Raw genomic sequence first — 16,205 nt, 5'->3', positions numbered from 1 at the left:
GACAACAAGAACAGTTAAAACTGCTGGGATAGGGCCTAATCACTTACCTGAATGTCCTGAATGTTCTCCAAGAGATGGGAGAACATGAGGAGTTGCTCTATTGGGAAGACTTTCTGTATTACATCCAGGCTGGCTGAGCCACCCTTCCCCTGCTCTTTCTTGCCAGTATAACTGCTGGTGGGCATTGGTATAATGCAGCCAGAATTCCATTTCTAAGCAGAAAGACAACTCATAATCCCTTCATAGAATCTGATTAGCCCCAAACTTTAAACACAAAGACCAGGATGAAAGTGGATTTTAGGGTGACTCTGATGAAACACCAAATAACAATAGCAGAAAAAACATTTAACTAAGCCTCATCACCTGAAGGTTGGGGTGGAGACTGGCTCAGGAAGAAGTCTCTGTATCACTTGAGGTTCAGATGCTTACCTTTTTTTGAGGCTGGCTGGCAGATATGCCAAAACTTAGTTTCATAGATGGTAATTCTGGTAACCGATTTCTTTGCTTCACAATACAGATGGCTGCCTGCCAGATGTTGTCTGTATTCTTAAAGTAGTACTGTAAATTAAGAAGCCTGTCAGGTTTGAAGCCAACAAAGCCAGAAGGCAGGGCAGCCTAGATCCTAAAACTCTGCCCAAACTGCAATTTGTTATGAAACTTGCTAAGCTCCCATAAATCAAGTGAATATCATTTTTCCTGCCTCCATTTTCTATAACATATATTTTCCCCGCTAAGTAATTAAGCCTCTTCTCAACAAAATCTTACAAATTTGTGACTCTCCATATACTTTTTTTGAAAAATATAGAATTACAACACTATTAAAGCATATTTTGACCATTCTTGAATCCAAAGAACACAGATATCAACCACAGCTCAGAGGATTCCCTTAACTTCTTACCTTCCTATTCTGAGGCAAAGAAATGGTAATCAAGTCCGGACAAAAGGATTTATACAAAGATAACAAGGCCTGGAGATGAGGCTGAATTCCCTGCAAAGTAAAAAGACTTTTAAATTCTGTGCCCAGTAAGAGAACCTGAAAAGGATGTTAGAAACAAGATAACTCAGACACAAAATTGCCCTGGAGATGGCATAAGCAAGCAGATGCTGACATTCTTAGACAAAGAACAATCAATATGGTGTTTAGACAAACCCAGAGTGTGAGGCAAGGGTTCAGGGGATTCTACCTATGTCTAGCACACACCTCTTTACTACTTCCTTCCTTCCTTGTTTTTTGTCTTTTTCTGCCTATTCTCCCCAGCCCATGTTTTCAGCCCACCAATGGGGAGGCATCCTACAACTAGTACCACCACCACCAGTTTGTCAGTCAATAAATAGTCAATACACTTATGATGTGCTAGGCTAAAAGCTGGGGATACAAAAAGCAAAAGACATTCCCTGCCCTCAAGGAGCTCACAATCTGATAGGTGAGACAATCAGTAGATATGTACAAAGAAGCTATTTACAAGATAAATAGGAGATAATTAATAGAGAAAAGACACAAGAATTGTAGCAATCCAGGTATACATTAATTGTGATATTATTTTAAGAAGTATTCAAAAAAAAAAACTTAACTCTTATACTGCTAATGATTGATCTCGGTAATCTTGAGTCAAATTGCCAAATCCCTAGCCCTTCCCTAAGGCTACACCCCAGAAGAGAGTCAGTTATCTCACTCTCCTTACTTTTCCTTCAATGATCAATTAACATAGGTATCAAACATCAGTAGATGCCTTAGGCCCTATCCACCCTGGATCCTGATCTTAGCTCTACCTATTGTTTCAAGTTTTAGCAGTTTGCATTTTATGACGATTACCTCATAATGTTAATGTATCAGGCCACAGGTCTCTCCCCTTCCCCCCATACTGTTGTAACCCCAATAAAAGTGACTAGACATCAATGGGCAAGAGAGCTCTTAACCATCAGAGCTCCTAACCATGAAGCTCTTGACCATCAGAGCTTACTCGCTGCCTGTCTACCTTATGCCAAAACTTTCTGTGTCTGTGTGTCTTTATTCTCGCCTTATGTTCTCTTTCCATTAATCCTTAACCTGTAACCCATTTTCACTCAGTCCTTGGTTCCCCTTTCTAAGTGTCCAACCCACTAAGAATCTTCGTGAAGCTGCTGGACGGCTTCAAGAATTAAGAGGGGTGAGAAAGGCTTCCATCAGAAGATGGGATTTGAGTTGGGACTTTGAGAAAGCCAAGAAAGCCAGGCAGTAGAGATGAGGACAGAGCATGTTCCAGGCATAGGGGACAGCCAGAGAGAATGCCCAGAGCTGAGAGGGAGGTCAGTATCACTGGATGGAAGAGTACATGGCAGAGAGAAAGAAGGCTGAAGTGTGTGTGGGGGGGAAGGAAAAGGTTATGAAGGACTTTCAATGCTAAGCAGAGAATTTTGCACGCCATCGTGTGTATGTCTCTGAGAGAGAGGGGGGGGGGGGGGAGGAGAGGAAGAGAAGGGGAGAGTGAAAACATATAGCTGGAAAGGCACTTTAGAAAAATCACTTTGGTGGCCAAGTGGAGGATAGACTGGAAAGAGGAAAGACTAGTTGCCCATGTTCTTACCTAATGTTTCATAGGCCACCCTAAGTCTACTCACCACCTTGGACTGGAAGTCGAGCAATCTCCTCACACGAAAGGGTTTGACTAGAAAAAAGCAAAAGAAGGAAAAAGGTGTCAGATGCCGTGGGGAAGAATAAAAACAAAATATAAGCAAGCATTCAACCAACTTTCTATGAGATTCAGTTCATTCCACCTGATGCTACAAATGGGGCCATGGGTACAGAATTATAACGGTCCATTTTGCCCCAGAATCCCTGCTCCCAGACAAAAAAAGCAATAAGAAATTGCCATCAGAAACTTTGGCAATGGAGCAAGACTATGAGCACTGAATAATTCTCAAGGTCTGGGAACTGGCCCTGCAGAATCAATAGCCAAAAAGGAACACGAAGAGTAAGAATACTTACCATTTTCCTTCTTGGTCAGCAGATACAATAAGTGACAGATGTAACAACTCTGTGAAGAAAGAGCACCAATAAAAAGTGATCCAACGCTATAGGCACATGTTCTACCTGAGCTTTTAAACTTCCTGAATGAAATCATTTCCTCAAGGAAAAGGAGAGGTTCATGATGGGTGTGAGGAGACAGCAGCTCTTTACCAACAATGACCTCCGTGCACAGAAGTATCTGTGGGCAGTCACAGAACAAGGATAAGGGATAGTTGTTGGCTAACCCAAAAGCTGCATCATAATGCACGGTACAATCCAAGGGAAAAAGATTTCCACTTCTGCCACACTTGGGATGGTCTTACTCTATTTCAATTCCAATATCCACACAGCAAAGAACAAAATATCAGAAGCAGGTCACAAATGGGAAGAGTAAGTAGGAAATGAGCAAAGGAATAACAAAAGATTAAATCACAACCGTTGAACAAAATAAAAGTCAAACCTCCTCCAGCCCTCTCAGCTGACAATCTCATCTCATACTTTCCCGACAAAATCTAGGCCATTCCCCAGGAGATCCCTCTTCTTCACAGTTCACTACTCTTTAATATCACTCTCCAACTACTGTCTATCTCTGGGAATGAGATAGAATTCTCTCCAAGACCAACCTCTCTGCCTGTAGCCTTGGCTCCATCCATCCTGTCTTCTCCAGCAGATGGATGCACAATCATTCCCGCTCTCTTTCTAATCTTCCATCTCTCCTTATCTACTAGTTCTTTCCTGCTGTCTACAAGCAAACCCAAACTTACCCCATCCTTAAAAAATGTTCTATAGAGCCAACCAAGCCCTGCTAGCTCCCATCTTATTTTCTTCTCCACCAAACTCTTTGAGAAAGCTTTTCTACTCAATGTGCCTCCACTCTTTTGCTTCTCACTCTCTTGCAGTAGTGGCATCATCACTCAACTGCAGCTGTTTTCTTTAAAGTTCTGACAAGCAGCTGCCAAATAATATGGTTTTTTGTCAGTTCTAATGTTTTTCAATCTCCTTGAAGTATTTAATACTGTTTGTTGCCCACTCTCTTCCTGCCCACTTCTCCTCCTTGGATTACCATGACACCGATCTCTCCAAATTTTTCTCCCACCTGCCAGGGCACTCTCACCACTCATCAAGTATATTCTCCAAGTGCTTTCCTGGGCCCTTTTCTCTCTTTATACTCTTAACTTGGCTACCTCATCAGCTCATGAGGTCTCAAATCATGTCTACACAGATGATTCCCAGACCCAAATGTCCCACTCTAGTTTCTCCCCTGAGTTTTGATCTCACATTACCAACTGTCTATTGAGCAATGTGAACTGGCTATCCCCAAAGCATCTCAAACTCAACCTAACAAAACAGAACTCATCTTTTCCCAAAGCCCTCTCCTCTTCTGAATTCGCCTATGCTTTTTGAGGATACCATCATCTTCTCTTCCAGCCACAACCATGACATCATCCTTGACCCCTTACTTACAAGGACACTAAGTGGGATCATCTATTGTCATACCTTTTCATTTACATCCCCACATCCTTCACATGCCATGCATTCTTCCCTTTTGCACAGCTACTATCCCAGAGGTCTTTATCACCTATACCCCGAGTCATTGCAGTTATAGGTTTCCAGTCTGCATGTCTCAAGGTTCTCCTCTCTCCAATCCATCCTACCCAGAACTGCCAACATAACTTTACTGAAAAGTAAGTCTGTGGGGAGGCTAGGTGGCTCAGTAGATAGAGAGCCAGGTCTGCAGATGGGAGTCCTCCATTCAAATCTGGCCTCACACACTTCCTAGCTATGTGATTTAGGGCAAGTCACTTGCCCTTAATTGCCTAGCTCTTACCATCCTTTCCTTGGAACCAATACTTAGTATTGATTCTAAGATGGAAGGGAAGGGTTTAAGAAAAGGTTAAGTCTGACCATGTTATAAGAGGGCCTTCAATGGGGTCCCTTATTACATAAAGGGCCAAATATAAACTCCTGGCAATTAAGGCTCTTTATTACCTGGCTTCATCTTACTCTTTCAGCTTTCTCATATATTACTACCCAACAAGAACTCTATATTTCAAAGAGTCAGCTATGTGGTGCAGTGGATAGAATGCTAAGCCTGGAGTAAGAAGTCATGAGTTCAAATCTAGCCTCAGACATTTAACCAGATATGTGATCAGAGACAAGTCACTTAACCTATATTTGTCTCAATTTCCTCAACTGCAAAATGTGTATAATAATAGCACCTAGGACTATTGTAAGGATCAAACAATATGTGTAAAGCATTTAGCATAGTACCTGGAATGTAGTAGGCAGCAATCAATATGCTTACTTGCTTTCTTCCTTTGTAGCCTTCTTGCTTTCCTTCAAACAAAATACCCACCTCCATGTCTTTGCACTGGTTATCCCCCATTTCTAGAAACTCACTCTCCTCACTTCTACCTTTGGGAATCCTTGGTTTTGTTCAAGATGTAGCTTCTTCAACATGAAGCCTTTCTTGGTCCCCCATGCCCTTCATTATCAGTGGCTAATTTCTTCTTCTCCAAGGCTAACCTGTATCTGTAGGTTGTTCCCTCTGTTAGAACGTAGGCTCCTTGAGGGTAGGAACTCTTTTTGACTTTATATCCTCGGTGCCTAGCACACAAAAGAATCTAATTAAATGCTTGATCAAGAACTGACTAGACTATCAAGTACTTATTATTTCTTGTTTATTACAACCCTGGAACTTGTAAATCAATTCTGAGACCTGAGAGATAATTTTAAAAAAATCTTTATTTCATTCAAATAACAAATTTACACATAGGTTTTCCAAAATTACATGATTTGTGTTGTCTCTCTCCCCTCTTCCCTCCCTCCTTCCAGAGTTGATAAGCAATTCCACTGGGTTATACATGCATTATCACTCTAAATGCACTGAATTTAGATACGTTTCCATTCAGTTTTCTTCTTAATAATCATTCATTTTTAACCAAGCCAAACACATCTTATATGAAATATAATAGTTCTTCTTATAAAAGCTTGCCTCTTCCCAAATAGCTTCTACCCATTATATACTTCTGACATGAACAGAAGTATATAATTAAGCTTTCACTCAGAAATATATGTGCAATGCTTCAGAGAGAATTGCCAAACAATATCTCAATACCTTATCTGTGAAGGACTTAAGTGCCTTTCCTAACAGGATTCAAATTTAGGAACTAAATATTTGCCCAAGAGTGGAACTGTTAACTATCACAGCTAAAATACTGAAAAGCTGGACTACAATCCAAATTGGATGCGACTGATTTTCCAGGGGAAAAAAAAGCATTATTAAAAAAAATAAGTGGCAATCTTATGAAGCACTCGACCAGCTGCCAACATGCTGAAGAGAAACCCTTAAGATTTTTGCATCAAAGAGTTCTGTCTAAACTACACCAGGAGACAAGGCCATACTACTCCTGCAGATGTTGTGGCAGGGCCTCTGAACTCAGAATCACCATATACAAGTAAGGAAGTTTGAGTTAGACTCAAGTACTAGCAGAGCCCTGATCTAGAAACTGAGGCTGGATATATGAGTAAAAAGGAGTGTAGCAGTCCAGGTATACATTAATTTTGACATTATTTTAAGGGTGCTCAAAAAGCTGACCCTTGTATTGCTTATGATTAATTTCTGTAAGTTCAATGGAACCTCAACGGAGCCAAATTCCTAAGCCCTTCCCTAAGGCTACACTCTGGAAGACTGGTTGGTTATCTCAGTCTCTTTATTTTACAATAACAATCAATTAACATATGTACCAAGACCTTAGGCTATATGGATTCCAGATCTAAGGGTTAGCTCTACCTATAGTTTTAGGTTCCAGCAGTTTCCTATCCCATGATGATTACCTTATAGTGCCAAAGTATCAGATCACTTGTCTAATTATCATTTTCCCTTGCCCCCCATACCAGTGAAGGGCAAACTATTCCCAGGTGGCCAGATCCAGGCCATAGTTTGCCCATCACTGCCTTAAGCAATTCCCTAATCACTACATCAGGATGTGGGGGCGGAGTGATTAGGGAATTGCTTAAGGAAAATGGGCCAAAAAGAAAACAAATATATAAGGCAACAAAAAATATTAAAATAAAATTAAAAGACTGAACAAATAGAAGAAAATGTAGGGTTAATATTATTGAAAACCACTGACCTGGAAAATGGGTCAAAAAGAGATAATCTAAGAATCATTAGACTAGCTGACGTACTTACACACACACACACACACACACACACACACACACACACACACACACACACACATACANACACACACACACACACACACACACACACACACACACACACACACACAGATTTCACTTTTAAAGAAATTAGAAATGAACTGGCCTGGATCTCTTAATGCCAAAGGAAGAATAAATAGAAAGAAAGTTCAAAACAAAAACTTCAAGGAATACAAAATCCTAGCCAAAATCCAGAGCTTTCAAGTCAAAAGAATAAATGCTAAAAGCAACCAAAATGGAAGAATTTAAGTACCAAGGAGTAGCAGTCAGGATCCCAGACTTGGAAACTGCCACCATTAAAAAAAAAATTTTTGGAAAATGATGTCCCAAAAGGCAAAAGACAAAGGCCTGCAACCAAGAATAATGGCCAAACAGAAGAATGGACAGAACAAAATTGAACAATCTGGTCAAATAGAGTATAAGTGTTGTAGTTTTTAGAACAAAAAAAATATCATATGGAAAAAAAATCAATCTTTCATTTTAAAAAGGCCAGACAAAACAGACACTCTGAAATAGAAAAGAGTACAATTTATGAGAGAAAAAGCATTAAGCACTTACTTTTGTGTCAGGTTTGGTATTAAGTGCTGGGAATACAAATACAAGCAAAAAACCCCAAATCAGACAAAAAACAATCCCTACCTTCAAAAGCTTATATTCTAGAAACTAGAGAAAGGGAATAAAAGATAGCTGAAAAAAGAAGGGCAGAAAAAAATAAATTTTTGTTAATTGAAAAAGAAAAAGACGTATGAACAATAAAAGTATCACATACATAGGAGTAAGGTGTGAGAGAAAAGCCTGGAAATGCAGGAGAGGGGAAAGGCAAGGAGTGAGCTGAAGGTGGTCTAGCCTCCTCAAAAGGAGATTCCAGACAGGAATTCACCTAAACTAGAAAAGGGCCAGCCATAGGGCAGTCATTTCCAAGGGGGAAAGGTGGAAAATCATACAAGACTGAAGAAACAAATGATGACTTTGGAAGCTGTAAGCACATCTAATCAATGCAATAACCAACCATGATTCCAGAGGCCTGGTGATGACAGAGAGGTGATGGACAGAGTACAAAGTCATACCAAGCTCTAGGTAAGTCCTGTGGACCTTCATTGATACTGTTGTACCCAAATTTTAATACCTAACCCAGGCTCGATCATGGCGGAGGAAGAATCACACTGACAATGCAATATGCAAGAAGAGGCTCATTCTTTACTAGCAATAATAGCTAGGGTCGCTAGGCAGAGAGGCATGCCTGAACGACCCCTTGGAATTCTCAGCCAAGAGTTTATATAGAAATGTTTGGGGAAGGGGGTTGGTACATACATAATTATCAAGGTAGTGTCAGGGACAGGTGGTCAGGAAGCATCTGGGGAGGGGGGGGGTTTTCAGGGTCAGGGGTCTGGAAGCATTTGGCAAACATACATTAAATAGGCAAATATTGTAAAGCAGGCAAACATAGACAAACATTCCTCAAGAAAGTTAATATTCATCAGATAAGATAGCTTCAGTTTTAGGTTTATGATAGGGGGAGAGAAGGAAGACTGTGCTGGGAAACCTTGGGGGCTGGAGGTAGCTTGTCCAGGCCAGAAATAGTTCAGAAGACTGCCAGACTGATTTTTAAATCCAACATTCCCTTCTTTTTCTTTTGATCCTGAGGAATCATCCTCAGGTGGTCCTTTAAAGATTGGTGACAGCACACGCCGCCTTATCAAGGGTGGGGGTTGTCAGTTAATACTGATGCAGGACCATAAGCTAAATGGTGTTAATTCATTCCTTTACAAAAGCTGCTAGTTGGTTAAGAATAAGGGGAAGGGTACATAGTGGAAGCAAAGGAATTTTCCTGCCTATAGTTTGAAAAAATTTTTTCACTATGGAGGTACAATGTTCTATGCTGTCTCTGGGGTGCAATGTCCCACAAGGTCCCATGCCATCTCCCCTCCCCTCCTCCAAATGTCTAAGGGAAGAGGGTAGATGGTTTCCATCTTCTGTAGCTTCTTCAAGCTGAGAAGGGGCGTAGAATCTCTGAGAGGGGGAACAGGAGGAGGAGCTGTGGGCACAGGGTCTTCAGAGGCACCTCTGCAGCGAATGCCAGGGTCCTGAAGGCTTGGAGATCAGAGATTGTTTCCCCAGACTGACAGACAGGTCACAAGGGGGAGCATCCCTCCCTAAGGCAGAAGTATAGAACCTAGGACTAGGGCAAAAACTCGAACACCAGATACAAAAAAAAAGAAAATTAGCACAATAGAAACTGATACTAAACATTAACATTTGGGTATCTTAGCCAACAGATTTTATCCCCAGAAATCATCCTCTGACAGGAATTAAACCTTTTAGGAAATTTGATCCCTAAGTTGTTTGCAGAGCTGGCATGTGATGTTTCTGTTAAAAAATATCCTTTCGTAAGGCCCACATTAATATGGCATCTATAACTACTTGAATAACAACACTTTACAGATAAATTTCTTTATCCCAGATCCTGGAGGAAATCCAAAAAGCCCTGGGTTATTTCTAGGGTCAAGATCTGAACTTCAGCTGTGGTAAATTAAGGCTTCAAGCTACAAGTCATCTATCACTAAACTTCACCTACTTCTCAAAGTGTGTTCCCTAACAATTTGATAGTTTTCCAATTATTAATCTAATAGGTTATTTGGGGAGATGGAAACATTAATTTACAATTTGCATTAAGTGCTGATTATGGGAACTTGCTCCAAAAAGGGAAGGCAGCTAGGAAAGCATTTCCTCACGTCCCAAGGGACACATAGTGAGGGGCTCCATGTGTAGGCTAAAGCTGTCACTGGCTCATGCCATCCTTGTGTCACTCAAGCATTAGTAGCCTAGATGGTCAGAAGAGGTCCAGTCCAAGTTGAGCCCTAGAATTGCCTCTCTAACCATCCCAGAATATTCTCTGTCTTTTGCACTATATCACTATTGGATCCCAGAAGCCTTTTCCTTCCTTAAAAGACAAGTCTTTCCCATTACAGCTCAGAGAAATTCTGCTAAGCAGCAGTCTGGAAACAATTTCCATACCCTCAAACAAGCCTTTCACATCTCTACCAGGCTGATCACTCAGTTATTCTTACATATTTTGGCAATAATTAACATATCACACTTTAGTCACAAAACCTGAATTAAGGAACAGGGAGTGCTGGACTGAGTAGCTCCACAGTAAATATAAATCAGGGCTGTTATTGTCTCCTGTACCTAGGCCATCTGAAAGACTAAGACAAGCCATACAGGAATCTCTTCAGTGTAACTTTCAAGAGAAATTCCAGAACTATTTATGATTTTCCCAACACCATATACACTAACTTTAGAAATTATCCCTAGGTCAGGGATCCAATTAAAAGAGTAGAACATCTATCTATTCTCATTCACCTCCCTATCTGTTCTCTTTCATCTCTCCTTCTCCTTCTTCCTCTCTCTTTTTCCCTCAAACCCTCTGCTTAAAAAGCAGAACACAACTTCCATTTACCCATCATGAATCTGCATACTCAGGACATCCAAATCTCTCTTTCTTCTGTATTCAAACACAACACACCTTACCTCTTTACTTTCTCTGACTCTCTATTACCATCACAAAAATAAACATACCATTTGGTATCCCTTCAAATGCTAATCAATAACTCCCAAGAATTGAGACACTGTAACTTTAGCATAGTGCTCATTATAAGATTCAGTTCATAGTACAAATTGGTAAACTGAGGTAACCACTGAGTATTGAACAAAACCCATGGTACAGTCAGGTTTACAATGAGCTTTTGCTTACATTCAAACAACACTTAAAGCACATGTTTTAGCAACAATTTACATAAAAATCATACTTAAAGGAATATCATAAAGCATGTAGTATTACAGGGTCTATTTTCAATTACAAGATTTGAAACCTTTTAAGCACTATAAACCTTAAAGAAAGCCTTTTGACCAGCAGGCTGCTTATCTATTTTCAAGAGCAGGGAATCAAATTTAATAATGAAGTTAGTCAATTTTAATACACTGAGATGAAAAACCACTTATGATAACTTTTAAACCCAAAAAAATATTTTTGATCAATTTAAACAGATACACCTCTGGCCACACCTTGATAGCCTAAGCCCAGAGGATCTCAGACAGACCCTCCACTCACTAAATGCCTGAGTGCAAGGAGTCATGTCCACGCTCTTTGAAAAGGATACATCTAAGCTAAACTTGGAATCCTCTCATCCTCAGGGCTTCCTTCCCGAACCCAAGGGTTCACCATTTGCACCCCTATAACAACTGTACTACTAAAAAAGAACCTGTTTTACAAGATATCCATGACTTTTCTATCAGCTTTTACTTGCTTGAACATCTCTTTAAAACTCTGAAGTATACAATTAAAATATACTCATCTTTAAACTCTTTAAGATCTTATTTATGTACTGTGTTGCTATATCAGTTCCTAAGTATCAAAGTGGAACAATTAAAAGTATTTCTCTCTTTTCCTTCCTGTTTGCAAGGAAGAGTTTATGAGCAATTTACCCTAAGGCTGCCTGGCTTGATTTAGGTTTTTATGACTTAACAACCTTGTCTCTTATCTCTCTTTACCAAGTGAGATCACCTACAATTTAAAATTTAGCATGTACCAAAATCTTCATAATAAATTATTTTCAACAAACTTTAGTTTGAACTCCACAACTTCCAAATAACTTTAAGTCCTTTAGCAATCTTTCAGTATGTAAACAACTGAATTTCAAAGCCATTTACTTTTATTCTTTTCAGACCTCGGTTTAAACAGAATAGAACCTCTAGTTCAGTTTCCTTTTACCTCAAAGCATTGCTTACATAACCGATTAAATTCCATCAATATTATTCTGATTTACCATTTGTTCTAGAATTCACACCTATTATTTCTTTATCAATTACTCTTATTTCCTCTGGCTTCTCTTCCTTTACCATTATTGCAAAAAGAGGAAAGGTACTATATTTAATTGTATGTAATCCTATTAGCTTCTTGGGCTGGTCAAATTTTCTCTTGTTAATTTCATACAGTTTGCATATCATATATTCTTAACCTATTGAAAACTCAATTCTCTTTATAGTCCAAATGCATACATATTTTGTATTCATTCATCATTGCTTTCTAGCAATTTGAGTCTAAATGAATGTTAATCTCTAGATCACAAATTCCTTCTTATACATTGCACACATTTTTATCAAATTTTCAGTACCTGTATTATTAAAATCCATGCACAGATTAACCACTTTAAAAACTTCTTGTGTATCATATGATTACATGTTGCTAGTTCTGACAGCACATACATTAAAAGAACATCTCATTTTAAAATCCCAAGTTTAAATTCTAGAATAAGTTCTCAATAATAACATTACAACTTTTTCTGAATGACTTTTAACATCTACAAAGTAGCCAATACAATTTTTGACCTTATAGAATAAACATTTCCTCTCTGTGTCAGACTGGCTATTAACCACATTTAGCCAATTCTCAATTCACTGAAACCAAGGCTTAACAAACTTCTAACCATGAGTTTTTGTGCTCAATAAAATCTGATTAATATTTCACATTTGACTGACAGTTACCACAATAAATAAAATTACAGTGTACCATATCAACATCATTAGCAATCCTCAACCCTTAAAATCAGATCTTAAGTGAAAATGCTTCCAATTGTGGAGTAAAATCTCCCTTTTCTGCTCTGAATTTTTCTCTTTTTCACTCCTTTGGGGGCCCATCCAAAGGAAGAAAGAGGAAAAATCATTGAACAGATATTTGCTTTTGTCCTCTGCTGAGGATTTTTGACTGTGGGAAGTTGAATCTTTCAACTCCCCCTCTTTTTTGTAATGTCCAATTTAAGAATACATAGAGACAAGACTGTGACAAAGACAACAATAAACAGAAATATACAACCTTATGACAAGCATACTTTAAAAGGAAAAAAAATCAGTTCTTTAGGATCCATGGTTAAAAAGAAAACACTTGCTGTGAGAAAGCTCATTAAAACAGTTGCAGCACACACGGCCCCTTCAACTGAGGCTACTCAGGTACAGCGATCAGCCATCTGATTGGCTGAGCTGACTTCCTTGTCCCCTAACTCTCCCTGTGCTTTACACTCTGATTGACCTAACCTGCCTCTCTTTTTGGCTGTGATTTCTAACAAATGCTTCTTGTAGCACCTAAACAAACTGCTATCCTTTTCCAGTGGGGGTTAGAAGTGAGCTGTTCATTAGGCTGGCTGTGTTTCTTAAGGAAAGAACTTTGAACTTTCAAATCCCCTCCCGTTCAGATGTTAAATCTGCCACCAGGTCTGAGAGGTTTATTTAGAATCCTCTCCCTATTCAAATGTTGTCCACTGCCTGAGTAGCACAGTTCCTCCAGTCTGAACTGTTAAGTCTGCAGCCCCAGCGGCACAGTTTCTCCAGTTTGGGAGGATAGAAATGTAGATGTGGGAAGGGGAATTGCAGAATGTTTGCAGTTTTCCCCTCTGAACTCGCCTTGAAGCTGGGGAAACCAACAAGCACCAGGTTAACTCTCCCTGGTTCATGATAAGGACGGAAATAACACCAAAGACACAGACCCAGCCAGGACACACAAAAGACGAACTAAGGACGGTTTAAACCTGACATATTCCTGACTGGCCAAGACAACACAAGACAGAGGTGCGCACGCTCACACTCACTTGCCTGGGGGAGCCCAGACAGATCCCAAACAATTAATATGGGGATCCTGCCACAGTCCTCTCTCTCCTCCCCACCACCAGTGCGTCCACTGGCCTTCCTTAGGGAACTCGAACCCCTCACTTGGGGCCTCAATCCCCAAGAAAATCTGGCTGGACTCGAACCAACCAGATGGACTCCAAAGACAGGACTCGAACCTTTTGCTTTGGGGGTCCTGTGAGGCCTCGAACCTAACCAGTTCCCGTAGTAATTCCAAGGGAATAGAGAGATCAATTGGTCTACATGGCCTGCCAGTCACACACAGCACTTGCTCCCAGGGTTTCCGACCTTTGTCCACATGGATCAAAGGAACTGTGTACTTTCCCCAGTCCTCTCTCAGAAACAGGTAGAAGGAGTGCCTGTGGCTGATAAGCTTGGCTTAGGTTCCTCCTATCAATCCCGGAGCGGTGGGGCAAGCCGAACCACTTAGCTGTATGCTTACCAGGGCATCACCTTCCCCATCAGTTCAATCACACATCCACACACATGCAGAAGGGGGCCTGTGGTAGGCTCCCTCCTCATACAATGCAAGCACACAATCACACAACCACATGCACAGGCCACTCAACCCCAGATCTCCTCACCCTCTTGGCTCTTCTGGCAGTGGGTCCTTTCCTGGCCATCCCGGACGAGCCCCCATATGTTGTACCCAAATTTTAATACCTAACCCAGGTTCATGGCCGAAGGAAGAATCACACTGACAATGCAATATGCAAGAAGAGGCTCATTCTTTACTAGCAATAATAGCTAGGGTCGCTAGGCAGAGAGGCATGCCTGAACGACCCCTTGGAATTCAGCCAAGAGTTTATATAGAAATGTTTGGGGAAGGGGGTTGGTACATACATAATTATCAAGGTAGTGTCAGGGACAGGTGGTCAGGAAGCATCTGGGGAGGGGGGGGGGTTTCAGGGTCAGGGGTCTGGAAGCATTTGGCAAACATACATTAAATAGGCAAATATTGTAAAGCAGGCAAACATAGACAAACATTCCTCAAGAAGGTTAATATATTCATCAGATAAGATAGCTTCAGTTTTAGGTTTATGATAGGGGGAGAGAAGGAAGACTGTGCTGGGAAACTTTGGGGGCTGGGGGTAGCTTGTCCAGGCCAGAAATAGTTCAGTAGACTGCCAGACTGATTTTTAAATCCAACAATACCAAATGAATCTTGGGTTCTTAAGGCCTCTTCCAGTGAAGCATACCTGTGGCAGGTCTTAACAAGTGGGAAAGGTTTGAAGGAGGGGCCCAGTAAAGGACTAGAAATCAGGTTATTATATCAGGCCCAGCCTTGCTAAGCAAAGAGAGGGTGATCACTAGGTGGGTCAGTGAAAAATTTTTGATCTCAAGAATTCTCAAAGACTATCTAATTTCTAGAAGGGTTGTGATTTGCATGGGTGAAGGGCCCAGCCACACAAGACTGGACCAGCACTGTCCCAGTCAGCCCATGCTCAACTTAGTATATAAGACATCTGGATCTGAAACACAGCAGGATACAATGTCAGACAATGCCTGCTGGTAGAGCAGGCTATGAGTAAGCAGGGCATGCTCTTTGTGCAAATGGAGTCATATGAGAAATTACAGAAAATGATTTTCTGAGAATTGGTATGTGAGAACTTTTTTTAAAAAAAAAATCTTTCTAATAACTGTCCTAGTAAATGATGAGGAAAAAGCTTTAAGGGTAATTTTCTATCTCATACTGGCCTGTGTTCATGAATACCTCTTAAGTGGGTACAATTTGGTCCTATTCATTTGAAACTCATTTTAACTGGCTACAGACAAAGCATATAACCAACTAAAAAGTAGAAAAAGATGGATGATTGGAATGGCAGGAGGCAAAGTAAGTAATTGCATTCAATTATTTAAGAGGCCAGTTCAAGATTCCATATCTGAGGGGGCTGCAGGGGTGGTCAGTCTCCTCTAAGGACCTTTCATTCTAGAAGTCTCCCCATGCATCCCAAATCTTCTACCAGAGCTCCTGGCTCCATATCTTAAAACACTAGCATCTCTTTTCTTCCTCTTTTTACAGAAATGTAGATCCTGGGGGACAGGAGAAATGCTCAGTAATGTGGGGCTGATATAAATGTGCCCTTTAAATACGTTTTCCGTCTTACACCCTGGAGCACAGCCATAGGTAAGAGATTCTTCCCATAACAATCTCATTCATACATGACCCCGGAAAGGCAGCTCCAATTACCACCAGCTTTGGGATGCAGAGAAAGAAAGAGGCCTGCTTATGAGCTCTAAAGATGATACAAGCCAATTGCCTAAGCATGGTTTAAATTTAAAGAAAGAGGGGAGACAGACTAGAAGGTCACCT

General features: G+C 40.5%; 1 protein-coding gene across 1 annotated transcript in view; it reads right to left on the bottom strand.

Annotated features, from left to right (window-relative positions):
- CENPI (centromere protein I) overlaps nt 1–16,205 on the bottom strand; it is a 59,555-nt gene that overhangs the window by 17,581 nt on the left and 25,769 nt on the right. Inside the window, exons 8-12 of the mRNA XM_044682834.1 lie at nt 2,966–3,014; nt 2,599–2,645; nt 899–988; nt 430–558; nt 48–212 (exon numbers count right to left, since the gene is read on the bottom strand). Of these exons, the coding sequence (XP_044538769.1) occupies nt 48–212; nt 430–558; nt 899–988; nt 2,599–2,645; nt 2,966–3,014 (480 nt within the window). The remainder of the gene's footprint in view (nt 1–47; nt 213–429; nt 559–898; nt 989–2,598; nt 2,646–2,965; nt 3,015–16,205) is intronic.

Source organism: Gracilinanus agilis, chromosome X (genome assembly GCF_016433145.1).
Source record: "Gracilinanus agilis isolate LMUSP501 chromosome X, AgileGrace, whole genome shotgun sequence".
In the NCBI taxonomy this organism is placed as follows: Eukaryota; Metazoa; Chordata; class Mammalia; order Didelphimorphia; family Didelphidae; genus Gracilinanus; species Gracilinanus agilis.
Note: the sequence above shows the minus strand (reverse complement) of the source record. Positions and strands in the feature narration are given on the sequence as shown.